Source organism: Camponotus vicinus, unplaced genomic scaffold (assembly GCF_025532165.1).
Source record: "Camponotus vicinus isolate PSW18456_S1 unplaced genomic scaffold, iyCamVici1.0 SCAF_9, whole genome shotgun sequence".
NCBI lineage: Eukaryota > Metazoa > Arthropoda > Insecta > Hymenoptera > Formicidae > Camponotus > Camponotus vicinus.
The window spans coordinates 2,198,542-2,222,419 of NW_028141981.1; the positions used below are offsets into that span (position 1 = coordinate 2,198,542).

General features: G+C 29.4%; 1 protein-coding gene across 3 annotated transcripts; it reads left to right on the top strand.

Moving 5' to 3' along the window:
- The first annotated feature begins 4,785 nt into the window (after positions 1-4,785).
- LOC145977486 (uncharacterized) lies at positions 4,786-21,994 on the top strand. 3 transcript variants are annotated; one of them, XM_083109542.1, is made up of 4 exons: positions 4,786-5,431; positions 12,706-12,989; positions 17,964-18,227; positions 18,608-21,994. In XM_083109542.1, exons 2-4 carry the CDS (start codon positions 12,869-12,871, stop codon positions 18,667-18,669), a joined length of 447 nt encoding a protein of 148 aa, XP_082965668.1. In that variant the 5' UTR covers positions 4,786-5,431; positions 12,706-12,868; the 3' UTR covers positions 18,670-21,994. The 3 variants fall into 3 exon arrangements, with proteins under 3 accessions (XP_082965668.1, XP_082965667.1, XP_082965669.1); XM_083109541.1 differs by having other exon boundaries at positions 12,851-12,989; XM_083109543.1 differs by lacking the exons at positions 4,786-5,431; positions 12,706-12,989 and adding an exon at positions 14,683-14,839.
- Positions 21,995-23,878: the final 1,884 nt, after the last annotated feature.

Here is a 23,878-nt window from a genome sequence, read left to right on the forward strand (position 1 = left end):
AGATGAAAGAAAACCGATGTAAAAGAGAATATTTCTAATATATACATACATAATATTGTTGCAGAATTAAATTGCAATAAAGTCTGCACACGCACCTAGATTTAATACATTATTCTACGCGATCATTGATTAAGATTCGATGGCGGTTCAGTGTGGTCATTCATAAGCGAAGCAGTGCTGATGATGACTCGAGATCAGCGTACAATTAAAATTATCCTTGAAGCGCATTCCGTTACCGTCTTTGTTAACTGACCACAATTTCTATTAACAGTCGTGACCCTGGAAAACCGCGATTATCATCAAAGACTGATTATTTCATTATATAAGGTGTACTGTCGAATAAAAAAAACTTTTTTCGCCAAGTTTTTAATTTCTAAAAACACAAAACAGATAAATATCATATAACTTTAATTTGTAAAGACTATTTTTGACAAAATTATATTAATTAGATTAAATATTTTTTTTCTTAACATCTCTCTCAATGCTCTGTCAAAATAAGGTTTTATGTACGTAACATTTATATATTAAAATAATGATTTTATGTATTTTTGACAAATTAGGTCGAAAAAGATTAAATATTTAAGAATTGAAAATTTATATAATTATTATGTTATACATATAAAGCCATTTTCAAAATGGGTTTTCAAATGTCTTTTTAATCGAGAAATAACACAAAGTCAAATGAAGATTAATGTATATCTGTTAGTACGTATGCTTTAATCATATGTAAACTCCTTCTTACTTTATGTTAAAATTAACACTTTCGAAGGTTAAAATATTTGGAAAAAAAAGAATTATATAAAATAGTTCATTCTTTTTTAAAAAACAAATTTTTTTTTTAATGAAATTAGAGAATCAGATAATAAATCATGATTTTTTATTAAATAATATTATTCAAATGTATTTGTTGTTTACGATCGATTATGTTATAATCAGATGTCAAGAAAATTCTGCTGCATAAATACGAGAATAACTGAACAAATAGTAAACTCGCGATGCATTATATACAATATTTGTTTGATTTTTTCGATTTTTTATTTCTTATACAAAGTACATGGATTAATTCGAGATAAACATTAAATATATGCAATTCATTTGATAGATTTTGTCGACACATGTGCAATTGAAATCAATTATTATTATTTTCAAACGATTATATCGCAATATATCGTGATTATATATATTATTAAGATATTAAAGTGTTACATATGCTCATTTTTGCAAGATATGTAGGTAGGAATATTGGAAAGTATTACATGCAAATTTTTATTTAATAGGTCAATAGTAAAAATATAACATCGTATGCAATATATTGTACATATGAAAAAATATATACTAGAGGAGCTAAATCCAAAAATTATTTCTCGAGGCAATCGACTGTGTAGCCTTGATCTTTTAGGTGTTTGACCTATTCGATCAGTTCGGCTCCTAATTACCTTTAAGAATGTCTCGGCGGACTTTCATCTATCTCTATCTGAAAATCTGAGATTAATCATGTTACTTCAACATTCGGCTTTTTAATGATTACGAATACCGACATAAATGCATCACACATAGTGCAAAGGTTTCTCATAAAACTCATATATAATATTTTTCGTTGGCAATAATCAAATCTCTTACATGTTAATTATCTTGCATAGTCATACACACACGTATATGTTACTTCATCTTCTTTTGTATACATAGGCCTTGGTAGTTTGAATTATTTCATGACATGCCGTCTCATTGCACTATGCATATGTTGCATAAACATCCTCTAATCGAAATGATAGTCCATTTTAATTTGTAAAAACTTGGTCAATGAATTGCAAAATCATGATTATATTGTATTAATTATATCATACGAAATGTTATACTTTAGATTTATTTTTAGATTCATATTTAAATCATATACTTTAAACAATGATTTAATAGAACAGAATCCTAGATTTCATGTAAATTCTTTGCAGAGAGGATTATATATATTTATATATTTATTTGAATAAATTTATATATATATATATATATATATATATATATATACATATATATATATATATATATATATATATATATATATTCTGTTGATTTAAAAATTAAAAAATTTTTATTTATTATCATAATTATTTAATACGTTTAATAATAAAATTAAATTATATTTTGTTATTATAATTTAATACATTATTAAAAAATTATAAAACAATTTCCATTATAATATAAATATTTTGTAATATTTTTTAGACATATACATGTTAATATAAGCGTGCACTTTACAGGTTAAATTTTTTTCAAAAGAACAAATTCATTTATCTACATTAAGTTGACAGAATATAAACTTGCTAAAACTTCTTTAACAAATTTTAGCTGCTCGATTCAAGGCTAGTGAATTGCTTGAATCTCTCGATGCAGTTTGTTTGTACAAAACACTATTAAAAAAATAGAAAATATTAATGCAGTCTTAATTATAATTCAAGAACTCTCTTAGACAAGCAGGCGAATCGTAATCGTGATACTGGGTCGGGGACTTCCGCAAGTTGCATTCTGTGCAACGAATAAAAGAATGCAACTTGCAAAAGTCAACGACCCAGTCACGACATACGTACACACACACACACATGCACACACACACACGCACACTTATTTCAAATAAAAGATTAAAAAAAATTTATTAGCAAATTATTAGCAAATTATTAGCAAATTATTAGCAAATTAGTCTTTCTTCATCAGAGGCATTATTGAGGAGGGTTTTCGATAATAAAATTAACAAGTTAAAGTTTATTTGCATGGTCGTGGAGTTTTGCACTTTCAATATCTTTTGTGACAAAAGACTAATTTGCTAATAATATTTGATAAATGTTTTTTTTTTTAATATTTGAAGTAGGTGTACAGTTATATAGTATATATATTTTCCAAACATCCTGCATAAATAGTAATAATTTATAATCTATAATTATTTTAGATAGAAAATTCTATTTAAAATGAATCTTATAATTGAATTCTAGATTCAATTGTAAATTGTATTTTAAATGGCATTTATGAATGTACATATGTATATTCAGATTGGAATATATATTTATTCTTAGACTAGGCACTTCAATTTTATTCAATGAACGACAGAAATACATGCGGATTAACGTATATTAATTACAGCAAGCGCAAAAGTAAAAAATTCATCAATTATTCGCATAGACGTTATAAAATCAATTTGAAGCAATGTAGCTTAAGCCGACGGCACACGGTACGATTTTTCGTACTGGATTTGATAAGATTTAGTAAAATACTAAAAATGCACCAATCAGAATGCAGCATTTCTAATATTTTAGTAAATCTTATCAAATCCAGTACGAAAAATTGTACCGTGTGCCGTAGGCTTTACTTAGTAAACAAACTGCATACGTAACGGTTGAAAGAAAGTTCGTTAGATTGTATACTATTTTCCATCAGAGAAAATAGGTGCATTATAATCTTATCAAGAATCACACAATGACCTTTATTATGGCAACGGATAATTCGCTTCTTCCACATCGGGATTCTGTTATAACATTATTATAACATATCATTTGTTCGAGGTATTAGCTTGATTGTAATATCATGTCAATTACAGTATCAATTTAATTATGCTATTAGAAAGAAATAGGGAGTTAAACAGCAAGAATTATCCCTTTATTTTAAATAAAGATCGCATGCCAATTACGCTAACAATTATCGCCATAAAAATTAATTAAATTATAGATAATTTGATAAAAAATGATAAATATATATTTAATAAATATTAATGTTCAATATATATATGTACATATATGTATAATATATATATATATAGATGTATATATATCCATACGAATCGATCTTACGATAAAAAAGTGAAAGTAATTAATCAAGGATTAACGTAACGTCTCGTAATTCATGACACGCGCGATATGCTGCGTCGTTTATTTAAATGAAACACGGCTCTCTTTGTATCGCATGTAAACGGGTCGCGTGTGTTGTTGAACTTCTCGGCGACTCGTTTAATGCCCTGACCGATCCGTTTTTAGTGTCGCGTCGACAACGATAAAAAGAGTTAACAATGGCATACTGCAAGCAATCACGAGTACCGCATATGCACGCTGTGACTGATAGTTTATTGTCTATTACTTACGAGCTCTCTTTCTCGAACTTTTCTTGACATTTCTACGCGAGGCTGCAGATGTTTTCGAGCATTATTTTACGACAAATGGACTTTTTTGACATGTCAAAGTCGCGTAAACAAACGTCCCTGTTTCGCATTGTATCTCGCGTTCTCCCACGAAATCGATTCATTCGCGAATACATGTGTCAAAATATATATAAGTCATATATATAAGATTTATATATATTTTATTACATATATGTTATATAATATATGTTATAAATATATGTTATAAATATATGTTATATATGTTATATAAATCTTGAAAATTCCAAAGAAATTTCCCAAAATTTATATTCGAAGAGCGATACATGTCGTGTCACATTGTTATGTCAAAACTGTAACATATGCGAGAGAGATACGTGTCTAAAAATTCTTATTTCTGACTCATAAAATCAGCTGAATATTTCAATAATGGTATTTTGACTGACAAAAATCATTTTACACACTCACGGTTTACAATCTAAGAAGGAGAAACAGCCTACATGACAATATTTACGTTTTTTATATTAAAGAATATCTACGTGCTTTATGCTGCGTCTCTCTCTCTCTCGGAACACGCCGGTCGGCGCTCGGCCGTTTTCGGCGGCGCTCGGCTATTTTCGGCGGCGCTCAGTCGACAAGCGCGCGCCGCCGACGCCGACCGCCAACGCTGTGACCCGTCGGCAGCCGACCGGAGCGAATCAAAGTCAGATGTTTGACAATCGGGAAACGATGTCGCCGTCTTTGTCGCGCGCCTCGTCGACCATTACCTCCTCCAGTCGCGAGCCCGCGGTAAGTGCGTGGGCCGTTAATTACGTTCGTCGTGCCTTGACGACGACGGCAAGGACGACGCGCTCGTCGTCCTTGTAATTGCAAGGGAGACTTCCTAGTGTTGCTCCGACTGAGGGAACGGCATTTTCGACATTCATCCTTCGCACGTGCCCCGTCGTCGTCGGCGTGACGCGAGGTACCCGCGAGGGTATCGATTCTTTCGAGCGCGAACGCGGGGAAAAGGATCGCGAGACAGACGTGCACAAGCGTCGCTCCGCGCGGCGCCGCGTCGTGTCGCGTCGCATCGCGTCGCGTCGCGTCGCACGACGCCTCGTCAACGCGTAAACAACATACGTATTCCTCGCCGCCCGCCGGCGGCGTCGCACCGGCGAGGAGGCGACGGCGGCGGCCCGCTACTCGCGCCTACAGCTGAGCGTTGACGCGCGTCTGACAATCGGTGTGCGGTCGCGGCGATAACGCACACGGAAGAGACGACACACGCAGCAACGACAACGTCACATCTCGATGGTGAGTCTGTGAATCGGCGCCGACGTCACGCACGCGTCACGGCGAGTACGCGCGACTGGCTCGTTCGCTCGCTCTCTCCCTCGCGTGCCTTCATTTATGGCCTAGCCTAGAACGATGACGACTTTGCGTAATGTCACTTCTGGGAAAGAAGGAAGAAAGGAAGGTCGTGCCGCCCACTTTTTCTCTCCGATTCGGAGCTTACAAGGTCGTCGTCTCTTCGTTTGTCGCGAGTTTCGCCTTTTTTTTCTTTTATTTATTTCTTCTTACTTTCACTGGCCATTTGAGGCGTCTCTCGAAAATGTGTTTCTCTTATTCCTTTTCCATTCATTGTCGTGGGAGAGCGCGGGCGTGAGAGGGAAGAGACAACATCGTGACACAAATACAAAATGCGCAATACTAGGTACGGCTTCATCCTCCCATGAAATCTTCTCTAACGAGAAATACATTCTCCGCAGTAGTCACGATTTATTGTTTTCCAATGAAGCGAAACTCGGATTTTCTTTGCGATCGGATTTTGTTGAAAGCAAAGTTAGAAATCCAGGTTTTCCGCTAATTTATCGATGATTTATCACGGTATATCAACTTTGTTAAATTTTAGATGGAACAATAAATATCCGCCGGAAGCTAAAATATAAAATGGATATTAAACTTAACGATGTATCTTGGTGATATTACATGATATGATATTACGTGATATTATATGATATTACGTGATATACTTGTGTAATTATTATGTGTGATGCTATTATGATCATACATACACAGCGTGGATTAATTTAATATCTAATATATTCTTCTTTGGTGATATAGATATACAATTTTGAAGCACACGCAAATTATTATTTTATATTTTATATATATTGCATTTTTTTCTTATTTATCTATTATGTTCTTTATTATATATTGTGTTCAAGATAAGTTTTTTAAATTTGATTATTGGGTTTTATATTTAAGCCGATGGGGGCTTTTATATCTAAGCCGTTTATGTTGAATTCATCTATCTTGTATCGATGTTAAAATTTTATTGGGTTTTATATTTAAGCCGATGGGGGCTTTTATATCTAAGCCGTTTATGTTGAATTCATCTATCTTGTATCGATTTTAAAATTTATTGAAAATGGTATCATTTTGTCTTTCTTCAAATATCTCTAAACATCTGAGATTTCCAATTTTGCTCGAATTGGAGTTAGTAATCGATTGAAATTCTTACATCTTGTAATTTCTATACCCCGCCATTTTGCATGCAATTCTATACCAGGGATTTATTGCGTCTTGCAATCTCTAAAGTTCTTATAGTTAAGAACGTACACTTTCCTTTGAACGCGCGTTAGATTAATAAATGAATTCCTATCTTCGTTTAATTTGAACTTAAAATTGCATGCATTTTTTGAGAGAAGTCACGTGAGTACACATGATAAATTAATATACATAATATTATAGAAGAATCACTGTAGCAGAGATTTTATTTAATATTATATAGAATGCCTAATAATAAGACAGCGAATTATTTTTTATCTATAAATTTTTTTCTTAAGTCGAAAGAACTCATCCTTATTGTAAATTAATTTTCTATTACATTATACTAATATCTTCATCTACTAATCTCCAAAATTAAAAGTAAAGTTTATTTGAAATTAAATAAATTCTACTATTTATTTTTATTTCTAAAGTTTAGTTTATGAAAAGATCTTTATTTTAATTACTTATATTATGATTAAAAGATTTAACTTTTTTATTTCCTCTCGTGTTGCTTGAAAAGAATTGCTCAAAATTGGATTAAAAAATTTGAAAGAAAGATGATATGATAGAACTGCAGAAGGTATTTTATAACATTGACTTTTTTTTCTATATATGAAATATTAAAATATTTGCTATGCTTCTTTCTCATTTATAATGAGGACATGTCGAAATGCAGATATGATAATTGACGAGACATGTTAAAAGAGAAACGATATGCACGCGCGATTGAGAAATCAAAAAGGAAATCTTTCTCGATTCATTTTAAGATGTTAACAGATCTATTGCAAGCTTGATTGCTTGATTATTTTCCGGAGGCTAAATTACGTGAACGTATATGTGTCGAGGTCAAAACTGGTCGAGGACTAGACGTATAAAATATTTTTAGATGTATAAATTATTTTTGGCTATCGAAATTAAATTTCGTCATGACTGAAATTTATATATGACCGAATGTTTTTTATTTTAGTAAATTAGGTTGTAAAATAATTTAGAATCAATTAGGATTTTTTAATTTCGCGTTACATTTTGCAACATTTTTCCACTTTACGATTTTACTTATGTATATTATTTAAATTATCATAAAAATCGCATGATATATGCAGAACGTTATCGTGTTTTCGTTCAGTTTTATATGAGTCGTATAATTAAAAAGGGCTTTTTATCTCAATTTGCTGAATTTTTAATAGTTTGATAAGAAAACAGAATACGTTAGCTAAAAAAATCTCGATTAAAATGCTAAAAATGAGATTTATTCAAAAATACACGTGCGCGACTGTCAGTCGATATACTGTTCCTAAATACTCCATTTTCCCGAGATTAGATCTTATTATCTGAAGTAAGTTTTCTCATTTTATCTCTCGCTTTGTCAGAGTATCGATCGGCAACTGGAAACACGAGTATATGTAACATGAATAATAATAAAAATTCCGAGAAGTCAGAGGAAGAAATTGATTATTCTGATGGCATAGATTGTAATTATTCTCTTGTTAATTGTTATCATTAGTAGTCGACATTGAGGCTCTTCTCTTCAGTGTGTTTGATCTCTCATAGATAATGTAACCGTGAATAAGTAAAATCTACTTCGTAAAAAAAATATGATATTAAAGTTGATATTATTATAGCACAGAAATATGTTATTTGTCGTAAAATATTTTGAATTTTTCTATTTTATGCGAAATGGAGGGCAAACTAACTCCGTGATAAATCGACGGATAATATTGATTCTATAAAACAACACTATTACTGTGTGTGTTCGATCGAATTCCATGTATATTATTACATATATTTATTTATAGAACATTACTCCTGACTGGCGTTATGTTTAATTCGCAGAATATGTATCAGAATTAATTTAGAACATCGCGATTATAGTCAAAAAGTCTCTTAATTAAAAAAAATAAATAATAAAATAAATATATAGTAAAGTACAAAGTAAACAATAAAGTTTGTAACAAAACGTGCAAAAGTTGAGTCCCTACATTTATATTGTTAAATTACTATTGTAAATAACATTAACATTATAAATGAACAATTATGAATTTTATTAAGATTTCAATTAGTACAAAGAGCTTTTTTTCAGTTATATGACTTTACATATATGATTCGTAAACAAAGAGTCGATTCGCCATTACCTACACAACGGCTCTCTTTCGAGTGGCGGTACTTTGTGCTTGCTCGTTGCTTTCTGTCGTGAAGGAAATACGTATATCACGCGAAGCACCTACCTGACCCGCTAAAAATAGCTGATATACTTTTTTCGTATTTGTTCGAATGATAAATCTTATTTCGAAAATGTAGATAAATGATTGAAAAAACGCGAACAAGGGAGCTTTTGTATCTATGATCGATAATAAGATATTAATTAAAATTAATTTGAAAAATAAACTTTTGCATTTTTTTTATTATTGGTGAAACTCTGAATTATTAATTTGTTTTTGAAGTTGTGTTGAATTATGATATCAAAAGCGGAGAACCATGTGTAATTTTTTTTATAATATACATTTAAATATAGATGAATCATTTTGATAAAAAAATTTATCAAAATTTAAAAATTGATAATTTGTTTTTAGCTCTTAAATAAAATGCTATATATATGGAATTCAAATAAAGCTTGTTTTTCTCTGATGTATATTGGAAGAAGAAAATTTAATGCTCAATAGTCACTTTTGACGTCATTTGATGATTTCGCTGTAATGACTAAGTCTTAATTTGGCTTCATATCAGTAATTAAATTAGACATGTAATATCGATAACGTTGATGCATATAGTATGGTGTGCAGGCTTTACTTTAGCAGATTTTATTGATAAAGTTTCACTGTACGCATGTATATATATTTTCAACGTCGAGTTTTTTCAGAGGTGTCGTTAGAAGTAACAAATTTATATGGAAACCAATGCAATTAAAATTTCAGATTTAATCTCCATAACAACACCCCAAAAAAATAATTTTAGAGATATTTACGAACTATTTTAAACAATATTTTATATAAAACAGAAAAGTACTTGCGGCTTTATTTTTCTATTTTACCAATAGAAATATAAAATCATATTTTTATTATTATAAATGTTTCATTACTGCTTACGCGCTACACACACACACACACACACACACATATATAAATATATTTAGAAGATAAATATTTAAAATATATTTATCTCTTTTCTCTCTATTTCACATATATTTGGGTTATTATATTTTTGAATAATATTTTGAGCAAAAAAATTTTATTTTCTTCTTAAGATTTAAGTTTCCGAATAATATAGATATTATTTATAAATAATAAAAATTCTGCGTATTGTATAAAATTGTATAAAATTTACTTTGTAAAATGTGAGAGCAAAATTTTTCATATAAATATCTTTAATATATGATTTCTTTCGTTGTCATTGCGCTATAATAAGTTTAGATACCGGAGGGATATACAGGGTGGACCATTTTAACCTTTAATGGAAAATAACTCGAAAACCAAGCCCGGGAGAGAAAAATGTCTCAGACAAAAGTTGTTTGGTTTCGAGGGGGCCATAAGATGGTATCATTGGTTTGACCTTGAAGAGTTATTTAAAGGTCACATGAAGGTCACCTTCAATTTCTTAAATGGAACCTACTATTTGTCATTGCATATTCTTGTAGCTTATCTCGAGAGCTTTCCAAAACACTATAATTAAGTACCTTTTCGTTAAGTACTTTTTGAGTTATGAGGCTTGAAATAATTTCTTAATTTTACATAAATCGTAAAATATCTTGTAAAATATTCATTTTTCGATTATCTTACCTTAATACTTTTACGTACAAAATAATGAGAGGAATCAACTGGTATAAAGAAAACACATAGTTGTTTTGAAGAAAAAATATGTAATTTGCAATTAACAATTCCATATTTTTTCTTAAAAACAACTATGTGTTTTCTTTACACCAATTAATTCCTCTCATTATTTTGTACATAAAAGTATTAAGGTAAGATAATCGAAAAATGAATATTTTACAAGATATTTTACGATTTATGTAAAATTAAGAAATTATTTCAAGCCTCATAACTCAAAAAGTACTTAACGAAAAGGTACTTAATTATAGTGTTTTGGAAAGCTCTCGAGATAAGCTACAAGAATATGCAATGACAAATAGTAGGTTCCATTTAAGAAATTGAAGGTGACCTTCATGTGACCTTCAAATAACTCTTCATGGTCAAACCAATGATACCATCTTATGGCCCCCTCGAAACCAAACAACTTTTGTCTGAAACATTTTTCTCTCCCGGGCTTGGTTTTCGAGTTATTCTCCATTAAAAGTTAAAATGGTCCACCCTGTATATGTATACAATATACATCACTGTTTGCTTATGTAAGCAAACGCTTGCTATGAGTTGGAAGCGGAAGATTGATTTGCGTCAGCGGTTTTTCCTCGTGATGCATCGTCTTTTTCCTGTTTTAGGACTAGGTATATTCTTTTTTAAATTAGATTTCCTTTTTAGGACATGGTGTATATTTAATTAGTTGAATATAGAATGAACAAACATTCGTACGCAAAGCTCTCTATCATTATACAATATATATTATACAATAGTTTAAAATTGTGCATATTAATCCATAAATATTTGCTTTATGAGCATTGTATAAAATATTATTTTTTGTCCAATTTTTACTAAAAAATTATTATTTAATTGTATATGATTTCCTTTCCAATCTCTTAAAAATTTACACTCATTAATATAAGTTATATATAATATAATGTATATATGCATATATATTATATGAAACATTAATATTTCATTAGAATTTATTCTTTGATAAATATGAGAAAAAATTAGAAGAAAATTGATACTTAAAACTTGAAAATTGAAACTATTATTGGGAAAATTTCATCAAAGAAACATTGAGATGATAAATTTATAAAAAAATATTTTTCAAAGTATCAGAACTTTTCTAATTGAACACTGTATATTAAAGTTCTTGAGGTAATTATCTTTTATACAACTATAATGATTTTTTACTTGTAAGAAGGAATTTTTATGATTACAGATATCTGGAAAAAAATCTCTCTATCCTAGGTCCTTTCGGAAATTCTTTCTTTAAGGAAATTTACGTAAAATTATTATGAAAGCGTCAAACTTATCGTTCGTTGCCTTTTGTGATTGCGATCTTGATACAGATGACAATGTATTTAGCTCTTTCGTTTGTGTTGCTCAATTCTCTCTCCGTTCTTTTCTTCTTCTCTCTTATTGGTCCGCCGATGTTCTGAGCTGTGACAATGTAAACAGTTTTATCATGTATATTGAACGCTTCGTGTGGGTGTCATGAATCATGAATGAGTATAAAGCATCAATGCGATTGTCTATGTATTTCACTCGCATTCGCTCGACATGTGTGTATTGCTACGACTAGTATTATCTTTCAAGGTCGGATGTGCACGACAGTATGATGATTTATGGAAATGTATGCCATATGAGTGCAAATTTATAATTTAAAAATTTAAATTTGTATTTTAAATTTAAAGATAAATCAAAAAACTAATCATTTTTCAAGACGCACGTGACTTACTCAGATAAAATATACAACGATATATTAAGTCTGTGGAAGTATTTTCGTCGTTACATTATTATGTTGTTACATTAACTTAATTTTTCTTATCTCACATAAATATTTATATTAAGTGCGATTAATTATTCTGTAAATCTATTGTTATTAAAAAGAACAAAAATTTGGAGAACATAATTAAATTACGCGAGAGAATAAATTGACTGAACATCTTTTATGAATAATATCTTTCAAAAACATTTAGATTCTTTAAAATATTTTATTTTCTTTTTAAACTCATACGTTATATACGGCATTCTGTAAATATATATTTATTTTAAAATATTTTTTATTTTAGACAAACAAGAAAACTTTTAAAAATAAAAGATCTTTTTTCTCAAAACAAAAAATTCGCTATGTTATTTGTGCTATTAATCCATATTGTATTATTAATAAATATTTAATCGGAAATAAGTTATTGGGATCCATTGTAGCTTCCGGAAAATGGTCTACTTTTTGTACAGAAAGGAACGAGAGTATTTTTCCTCAGACCCGACAAATCTTAGCGCGCGAGCTTGGTTTGCGATGGAACGTTAAATCGTCCAGATTTAATTCATCTCCGATGATGGATAGGAATAGTCTGTAACACGATAAAAAACGTCCGATTAGGTGAAGCTGCGCAAAGTGATGCCTGATGATGGCGGTTCCTCGCGGCGACGATTCTTCACTGCGGCCGGAGATTGCCTTGTCATTTCCGGCTATACGTCGCCCAAAGGATATCAGAGAAAACATCTTACACGTGCACAAGGTATCGTTTGTTCATATCGTGCTGTTATAACTAATTTAACTAAACTCTCGACGTCTTACGTGCACTAACATTTCGACTAATTTTTCATCCTGACAACTTTTGTGAATCATTCTGCGATGAAATCCTCTGTGGGAACTCTGGAAATAATTCCGTGGCAGAATCGATAATACATCTTGCAAGTTAGATTAAATTAAATTAAATTAAATTAAATCAATAGTGTGCATTTAAAAAAGTGATGTATAAAAATATACGTGACGTAATACGTGATGTAATAAATAATAAATCGCTAATAAATCATTAATTTTAATAAATAGTTTAATTATTAATAAATGGTGGTTTGTAAATAAAATTAATATCGCATATATACAATATATGATATATTGCAGTATTTTTTGTGCTGTAATTATGTTATGTAATATATTTAATGTTTTCGCAATGTAATCTTTAAATAAGTGAAATGAGATAAAGCAAGAATTTACATTGATGATCTATTGACTTTCATATGACACTATCTGTATTAACTTCATCTGTATTAAATTCCTGTCATATTTTCAAGCTGAATGTATGTATTGTTTAAATTGCAGCAACTATATATCTATTTGAGCCATAGCGTATTTTTCCGAGCAATTAGATTAAATAACCTGAGTCATATGAGTGAATTATATATCTCTTTACGAAATAATTTACTTGTCACCGCTATTGCGACATAAACACATTATATTTATAGTTTTGATATTAACTTCATATGAAGATAAAAAAACAAGTACGCATTACGGTTCGAAAAAGTGACTAACAGTGCGTTAACATAACATTTTTTATTAATTTTTTATAAAATTTATCATGTTTTTTTAAACGTGGTATATGTAAATAAGTTAATTTTTCTTTTAAAATTTATGATTCTTAACGTAGAAAATTTGCACGCTTGCACAAAAATTAAATGTTAATTTTTTTATTTTTTTGCTTGTTTTTTAACATTTTTTAAACCCACGACATATTTTATCGATATTTTCTATTTTAATTGTAATTACTTGTATATTATACTTGCGTAATACAAAATATTTCTGTACTAATGACATAAAAATCATGCACTTCAGATGTAAATTGCATACATTGCAATAAAGTAATAGGAAAACAAGTATGATTTTGATAATTTTTTGTACGCGACATCTTATCGATGTTTATTTCAACAAGAAATATAAAGATAAATGCACCACACATGTACATTTTTATACATATATATCTCAGAATTATTGCTATTTCTTTAATTTGAAAATTTTCGACGAATTTTACAAGATAATTTTTCAATGTATTAATAATTTTAATCATGATAAAAAAAAGTAAATTTTAGTCATGAAATAAAAATCTAGAAGTTAAAAATTAGAAATTATCAAACCGTTAATAAATAATGATATTTTTTTCTTTCAGTTAATTGTAAATAAAGGCTTCAATGAAAATTCTTTACAGTTTAATTATCAAATTTAATATTAAAGAAATGGAAAAATTATGTAAAATGATCATTTTTTATCAATCAAGTTTTCATTAAATTAACCAATGTCTGCAGATATAAGATAGTTCCGACAATAGTTTTAATATACTCTATGTATATGCACATCGTCAGCTGTGTATATGCTGACGTCACTAGTGATTGAATCAACATTTCGGGCTTTTCTTGCGTCGATCTTTCCGAAGTAGTAGTCTTGCACAGTAGACCTTGCGATCATCATCGTCATACACAATCGTCTTATCGAGTCACACGCTCGCAAATCTCATAGATATGGGTTACGTTCCGATACCTCGTGAGGAGGCTGATAAAATTCTCGATGATGGATATCTGCCATTTCACGAAGAAGGTAATGTTTTAGATTAGTTGTTCGCCATTCTGTATACATTCAAACTCGCGTTGACGTTTGGTGAAACTTTTCGATTAACGGAAAATTTAGATACGGGTAAGTGCTCGTGGAGAATTAATTCACAATCCTAAATAGAGACGCACGCTCTCATGCGATTGATGCAAATATTTTTAAATAACGATAAAATTTTTTAACATAAAGATTAAGATATTTAATATTTAATTTTTCTTTATATATTTATATAAGGAGAAAGTGTGTGTTTGATACAAAAATAATTTATAAAAACTGAGAATCCTTTTTCGAAACATGAGAAAATATAAATTAATAATTTTCAATAGTTTTAGTATTTAATTTACTGAAATTTATTCAAGTTTTAATATTGAATATTTAAATTTAATAATTAAATTAAACATTGTAAAGATACTAAAATGTTTTTCCTGATAAAATCGCAAATCATCATTCAATGTACAATAATTATAACATAAAGATATTGAGGATTCTATTATCTAATCGCGTAATGCTATGTTTTCTCATACTCGATCTCGCGTGTACTTGTGCCGTTAAGCGTGAAATGTAATTAAAATACTTCGATGTAATTAGGAATGTAAACTACCATGTTATAATGTGGGAAAGAAATGCAAAAAAATGCAAAAAACTTGGAAATGATAAATTAATTGTAATACTTTTTACATACAATATGTATGTGTGTTCATCGTAAGAATAATGTGGAATAATTATATCCTGCATAAGTGTCCTCCTGCATAAGTGTCCTCCAAGGCCTGCTCGATGATGCCGGGGACGCGTTGATTCTCTTAGCGACAAGCAATGTATGTTTGGCAACAGTTCGGCGGCTGTTATGATTTGAAATCTAACGGTGAGACGAGATCAAAGGCGCGGATGCGAGAATCGAATAAGTCAGTCGAGACAAAGCGCTGATCGACAGGAGTCGCGAAGAGATCGCGGGATGACCGATAGTTGTTGAAGGCGCGATACTTGTTGTTCATTAATTATAATATTAATTGATCCGCTTCCTTTTCTTTTTGGTAAATATATACATATTCATTTGTTCAACTAAAAGTCTCTAGTGATTTGATTGCTACCTCTCCAAAAATGATTAAAACAGCTCGTACCGATGAAGAAGTCGACAATAATCTGTCTTTTTTTCGAAATTATAATTTACATAACAATAAATTAAAAATAAATGAATGTGTGTAAAGAATTGTGTATAAAAAAGATCTTTATATATTACATAATTACTATATATATAATTTATTTAATGCGATGATTTATAAGAAGAGACAGTTAAGCTTCAGAAATATAATTATTAAAGGATTTTAATTAGTTGCGTATATATATATATATATATATATATATATATATATATATATATATATATATATACAGGGTGTTTCATTTTAATCCGACCAGTCGAATATCTCGAAAACCAAGCCCGGGAGAGAACAATATTTCAGACAAAAGTTGTTTGGTTTCGAGGGGGCCATAAGATGGTGACAATGATTTGACCTTGAACAGTCATTTGAAGGTCACATAAAGGTCACCTTAAATTTCTTAAATGGAATACCCTATATATTTTTGCACATTCTTGTAGCTGACATCGAGAGCTTTCCAAAACACTATAATTAAGTACCTTTTCGTTAAGTACTTTTTGAGTTATGAGGCTTGAAATAATTTCTTAATTCTACATAAACCGTAAAATATCTAGTAAAATATTCATTTTTCGATTATCTTACCTTAATACTTTTATGTACAAAATAATGAGAGAAATCGATTGGTGTAAAGAAAACACAAAATTGTTTCGAAAAAAAAAATGTAATTTGCAATTAACAATTACATTTTTTTTCTTAAAAATAACTATGTGTTTTCTTTACACCAATCGATTCCTCTCATTATTTTGTACATAAAAGTATTAAGGTAAGATAATCGAAAAATGAATATTTTACTAGATATTTTATGGTTTATGTAAAATTAAGAAATTATTTCAAGCCTCATAACTCAAAAAGTACTTAACGAAAAGGTACTTAATTATAGTGTTTTGGAAAGCTCTCGATGTCAGCTACAAGAATGTGCAAAAATATATAGGGTATTCCATTTAAGAAATTTAAGGTGACCTTTATGTGACCTTCAAATGACTGTTCAAGGTCAAATCATTGTCACCATTTTATGGCCCCCTCGAAACCAAACAACTTTTGTCTGAAATATTTTTCTCTCCCGGGCTTGGTTTTCGAGATATTCGACTGGTCGGATTAAAATGAAACACCCTGTATATATATATATATATATATATATATATATATATATATATATATATATATATATATTGTGTATATGTATGTATGTATGTATGTGATATATACACACATATTGAATTTATTAACATTTTCTATGTCTAACTAGTCACATAACTAATGCTACAAACCTCAATTAACACTATTATATCATATCTCAAGCCTATCAATGTTGACTGGATTAGAGATTGCTATATTTTGTGAAACTTAATTAACATCTGATTTTTTACTCTATTCTGTAAAACTTAATTAATGTAGATTGTAGATTGCTATATTTTGTGAAACTTAATTAACATTATCGAGTTATATCTAAAAGAAATCTAATTAACAACATTATTAATCTTTAATTTATAAGACTGCTCTTAACTATCTTCTTTCTATTCCTTCATTTTTATTTTGTTGTTTATGATTATTTATTTAATTGCAAAAGTGCTTGATAATATTCTGATTATTTTAATATTTTCTACGAAAAATATACAGAAATAACGATGAAAGGATTAATATATTTACTATATGAGATAATTTTACATCGAATGAATACGTAAAAAATAATATTTTTAATTATTTATATATACATGTGTTTGTGTGTGTATCTCTAAAATATTAAAACACACAAAATATTAAACAACATTTATAAAAAAGAACTGTTATAGGAATTGTTATAGAAACTGTTATAGAGAAATTTAATAAAGGTCAGACAATGTTTTATTGAAAATTTTGTATAATAGTAGAATGTCATATACGCTGAAGGATCACTTGAATGAGCTTGCGAAACAACAGTTGCAGAGCACGAAAAAAAGATTGCCGTTTATTTCCAGTGTTGAGGATGCTGACACCGAGACGAGCGGGGCCGGTCGGAAATCCCGAGGAAATTGGGAACGGGCCCGATGACAAGAGTGCGAGCAACGCAAGCGGCTCGATCACTCCAGGCGGGTCTTATGAGAATGGCGACAATTCTAAGGAGTTTCAGTCGACCGGGAGGACCGGCAGGAGAAACGCGTTACCAGATATCCTCGGCCGACATGCCGAGACCGGCCTTTCTGATCTATCAGATCGGTTTGAGGAGCTGTCTACAGATACAGGTGTCAATTCACGCTCCTTAATCATTCATGATCTCTATAAAATAGTTGTAAATAACAAATAATAATTAGAATTAAGAAAATTATAAAATATTTGACTCTGCTTCTCTTGAATCATTTGATCCTATGCTATATATCATGCTTTAATGATTTACAAAAATATAATATACTTTATTTGATGCAATTTTATGTTTTAATAATTTATAAAAGTGTTATGACATTTCGTTGAACACAATTTTTGTTATATAATAATATTATCGCAAAACAATGTTGTATTTTTTTAGATTTTTCGATGGTTATTTTTTAGGCTGCTTATATTTTAGGCATCTGTATTATCCGAAACATGTGTTGCAAGAAAACTTGAATATTCCTCTATGTTACAGATCATTCTAATAACAGTGGACAAGACCCGAACATACCGGGTACCTCGAAACAGCATGGCTGACGTGCCTATAAGGACTTCATAGCGAATTTCGCTGTGAACATTGACAACATTGTGACAACATTGAGCCTTTTCGAGCATCATTAATGATGACAACGACAACACGATGAAAACGCATACCATTTTTGTAAATGAAGTTTTCATCTATGCTTCTTGACTCAAGTTATAGCGATAAAATGTTGACTGACACATGTAAATGACAAACTGTATATGACGCATTTTGTTGTCTCTGTGAAAACACTTAAGAAAAATAGAATTTGGACTCAAAAGAAATAGATAAAAGATTAAAGTTGAAAGATTCAATGCAAGAATGTAAGATTCTAAATTTTAATTATAACGTTTATTTTTAACTGCAAAAGATCGTAAAATCTATCTAAAATTTGTCTTAAATACAATTTTTATTACTTTGTTATGTCAACTGTTACTCCTTATAAGTAATATCACAAACTATTTACTTTACTCTTGCAGTGACTTTTCTTAAGTTCAATTTTTCTCTGGAAAGAAATCAATAATTTTTGCTATTAAGGTAAAATTGATTTACAATTTTTTCGAATAAAGAAACGTGGGCAAGATTAGTTTTGTGGATAGAAAAAATCCTAATAGCTTGTGCGAAATATTAGAATTATTGATTTTAGAATATAAAAATGAAAAATATAATACGATTCTGTAAATGATACGAAAGATTTAATTTTTTTATTTTTCTCTCTTCCTGAAATATAAAAATTACTAAACTAAGTTTGAACGGTATATTTCAAATATTGAGCATTTTATCTGTTAAGTAATTGAAAATTTTTATTATGTATTTCTACGTGATTCTCCATTTAATAAATGATACAAAAGATTTAATTTTTTTCTTTTCTCTCTTTTTGAAATATAAAAATTATTAAACTAAATTTGAACACTATATTTTAAACATTGAGCATTCTTTTTGTTAAGTAATTGAAAATTTTTATTATATTTCTGTTTGGGGAATTATATTAAAATCGACGAAATAAAATATTGAAGCAGTTAAATTCTCTAAATGCGTAGCGCTTGAATCGACTTCGGCTTTATTAATAATGATATCGTTTAAAAAAATATAAGTAATATTGTAATATATGTATGATATATATATATATATATATATATATATATATATATATATATATATATATATATACACATACAGCATAATTTTAACAAAGTTTCTACTTTTTATTTTATATGCGATTATCGATTAATCGGATACTGCGAGAAAAGCCAATGAAAAACATGTGCCATCAAAAAGGACTCATTGAACTGGTTTAAATTTTGCGCTATTATTAAATTTTACAAATTCCGCCCTGTATAATGTAGCGAGAGAACATTCTGAATAATTGAGAACTGCATCGATATTGATATTATTAATATAATATCCATGATATAATGTGAATATTAATTATAAATCAAAACGAAATATGTCATAGGAACCGCTAAACTTATGTATGACATCGTTACAATATATATTGTATCGCATTCAAATTCTAAGATTTATTGATTTATTTAATTGAAGATTTAAATTTAATAAAACGAAAAATGGCCTACGATATTTCTATCAATAAAACATCAAAGAGATTTTTTTTTAATTTTACCCGCAGCCGAAATTTTTATATATGTTTTCGAAATCATATGTTCATCTCTCTTTTAGCAAATTCTGTCGCAGACTTTCGCAAAAATATTCAAGGTTCGATAAGTGATTGTTTGACACAGTTTCAATAAATATAGAATGATATTTTTTCGCGCGCAATATTTTGAGTAAAATGAATTCCGAGAAGAATTACATTACAATATATTATAGTCGTAACTTTTTTTTACATATTTATTGCGAAAACTGTTACAAAAGAGCTTGTAATATTTAATTATGATATACAATATCGTCGCGTAATTTCATTAATGTTTAACTTCAGTACTCATTACCTAACGAGCGTCCCTTCTTATTAACGTTATACAACTGTAGAAGCGTCATACGAACTTCAAGATATTTCTAACGATTGAAACACATGATTAGATATTTGTACAGATGGAATTAAGCAATTAATAGCGTATAATTGCGCATAGTGAACATGTGTATATAGATATTTGAAGGTGATATATTTCGCTCTCAGAGTTTTAGTCGATATCGTTTCGGCATTGTCCTGGATTTTTACGAACACGAGCATCTAGTTAATTAAGTCAATGAATAAGATGTTTTTAGCGTCTGTACATAGGCACGTAATCGTTTTAATCATATAAGCGTTGTAATCGTATTAATTAGTTCGTGTTCTTAAAATACATTTTACACTAAATAATGACCGTTTGTTTCTCATCTCGCATTTGTTTGCGCTTCGAACATACCTTTTATGTGGAAAAATTAAAATTTAGGATAAAATTTGATTTTAGCAAACAGCTAAAAATTTAACATAAAGCATGCGCGATGAGAATACGGTCTTTTTAAGTGAAATAAAATGGTTTTAGATTTATATGTAATAATCTTTTAAAAAAGTCGAAGTCTCCATCTTCACGAATTTATTGAAAGAAGCAATCGAGAAAATAATTGTATAACTTAAAATTTATTGCGACGCTTTTTTGAAAAGAACTGTTGATACATTTAAATAATTGACATTTACCTGCGATTTTTTTTCTCGATAACGTCAATTCGGAAGCATTGCGCAGTTTTACCATTTTTTTTTTGTATTTTGACCATATTATTGATAAAACTTTCGATAAGTATAGTAGAGACACGTGTGATAGCAACGATATTGATTTCTCTAATGAAAGAAATTTGTGTCGCGTTATTTAATTGTACGACGGTTTAGTTTAAGTGTCAACTCGCATTATTTCTCTCCATGTTTTCACAAACAGAGATTCGAGCATTAATGATATATTGTTTTTTTCCATGCGTACCTGTTTTTCATAGTCAATAACAGTAATTACGCTTTCGAGGTAATGGCGATTATTGTGGGTTTGTAGATATAAAAGCAAGCATTAATGGACTCGATTCAGCCGAACGATAGTGATTAGTGTTTTTTTGACGCAAATGATTCAGAGATATATATGTATATCAACGATTCGACGCGATAATACGAGATCGCGTCCCCGCGATTGTAGATACATGTGCCGATAAAACGGCCTATGATACTGCTGCGATTATCGTTAAAAAAATAATACAGATCGATCGCGAAACCAGAATACTCGCGTATTCTCATGGCCTTTGTGCGTGAATGGTATAGTGGTCTCTTGTGTGGACTCTTGTGCGGAGAAGATTGACACAATTGTAAAACAATTGTACATTACTTCTACCTGTGGGAACACAATACAATTTTGATTCGTATGTGTAAATTCCTTATATAACAACCCAATCATCGTAATCTCCTTGTTCCTGTAAGACGGGAAGTATTAATGTTTCAAGCTGCTATGAGCTTGAAACCGTTTTGCATATTCAAACACACACATTTCATTTCTTGAAATTAATTCTTGCAATTCCACAGAGAAATCAGAATTAAAAGTATCTTTTGATCATCATCTAAAATTTAACTGCAATATTGAAACTCAATTATTTATTTATTCAGATAAAGTTTTTATTAAGTTTAGTGTATGTATGTGTTTAATTTATTGTTTTATTATGTTGCACTTATATATTTCCATTTATTTATTCTTATATAAAAAAGTTTTATAAAATATATAATTTATTTATATAAAATATAATTTGCATAAAATAGAAATTTGCATTAGATCGTAAAGGTGGAGCAATATTTATATAAGTTTTTTATCGAAATTATTATGTAACATATAAAGTATAAAATTTTTATATAATAGTATTGGAGTGAAACAAAAATTCTAAAAAAGTATCATAGACTATGATGGAAATTAAATAGGTCTATTATCTTTCGATATTATTAATATGCGCCATAATATAAAGGGATGATATTAAAGTAGGCCACCAGTCTATGCGAGACGAGTCGCAATACACACTTGCATGCGAAAAGTACGTATCAGAGAAACAGCAGCAGATATGTATGTATGTACGTGTGTGTGTGACATTGGAAAAATTCCGTTTGCACAGCTTGTCAGGAAGACAAGACTGTTCACACGTGCATCATCCCGGAAAATGCCCATGAGAGACTGGAATAAAAATGAAATAGCTCTATCACATGCACACACACAAAAGAATACAGAAAATGACTCATTTTAATGTTGCGAGTACAACATTACTCGCAAAAAGTGGCGGCACTATTATTAATATACAGTTGTTGCTTCCATAGTTTAATGTTACCCCATAAATGTGTTGTAAAAACATATTTACAAAATCTGAATCTATATTATATTAAATACAGATTACATCTTGTATAAAAAGAAGAACCATTTTAAATTAGTAAAATACTAAACTTGATTTTTTAACGTTTGTATAAACCAACAAATTTTTTAATTTTTTTTCTACTTATTTATATTATTTATTTATTTTTCTATTTATTTAGATTACTTATATTATGTATTTAAATTAATTTATAGATTCATTTATTAATTATGCAATTATAATTACGTTATAATTAATAATTGTTCTTTATTGATCTTAATAATTGATTAACAAATTCAGTTTTTCAGATGTATACTTCTAAATGTTATAAATAGAATTCGCAAATATTTGATGTATGTGTTGCAAATCATAATATTTTCATATGCAGCCAAGATTTGCTGGATATATCAGTTGTTTAGAGATTTTGTACGTATCAGAATGTGGTCGACATTCATCGAGCTCTTATCTCAGTTTCACAAGCTTGTACATTCTTAATAGATGAGGATAGAAGAAGTGATGGATGTACATTTTCATTATATATATGTAATAACTCGTTAGGCTCATTGAATAAACAGCACAAAAACTCGCGTTTCACATGCATTTAATCCTGAGAGTTGGCAGGTGATGTCTTTCCTGTATTTGAAGCGGTTATTATCGCTAATGATAAATAGCTTTTATCTAAAGTCGTGTTCTCAACGTGCATATAACTAGCATTAAATAAAATTCTTCGATAATAAATTTTATTTGTCTCATATAAATCTCGTGTTTAGAAAATTAATCTTATGAATTTTTTATTTTATTAGGTGAGATAATAATAAATAATATAAAAATATTTAATTATAAATTTTGTCATTTATTACCACAATTTGTAAATTTTTTCTAAAAATGTTTTTCTCTAAAAACATTATATATTTTAGACAA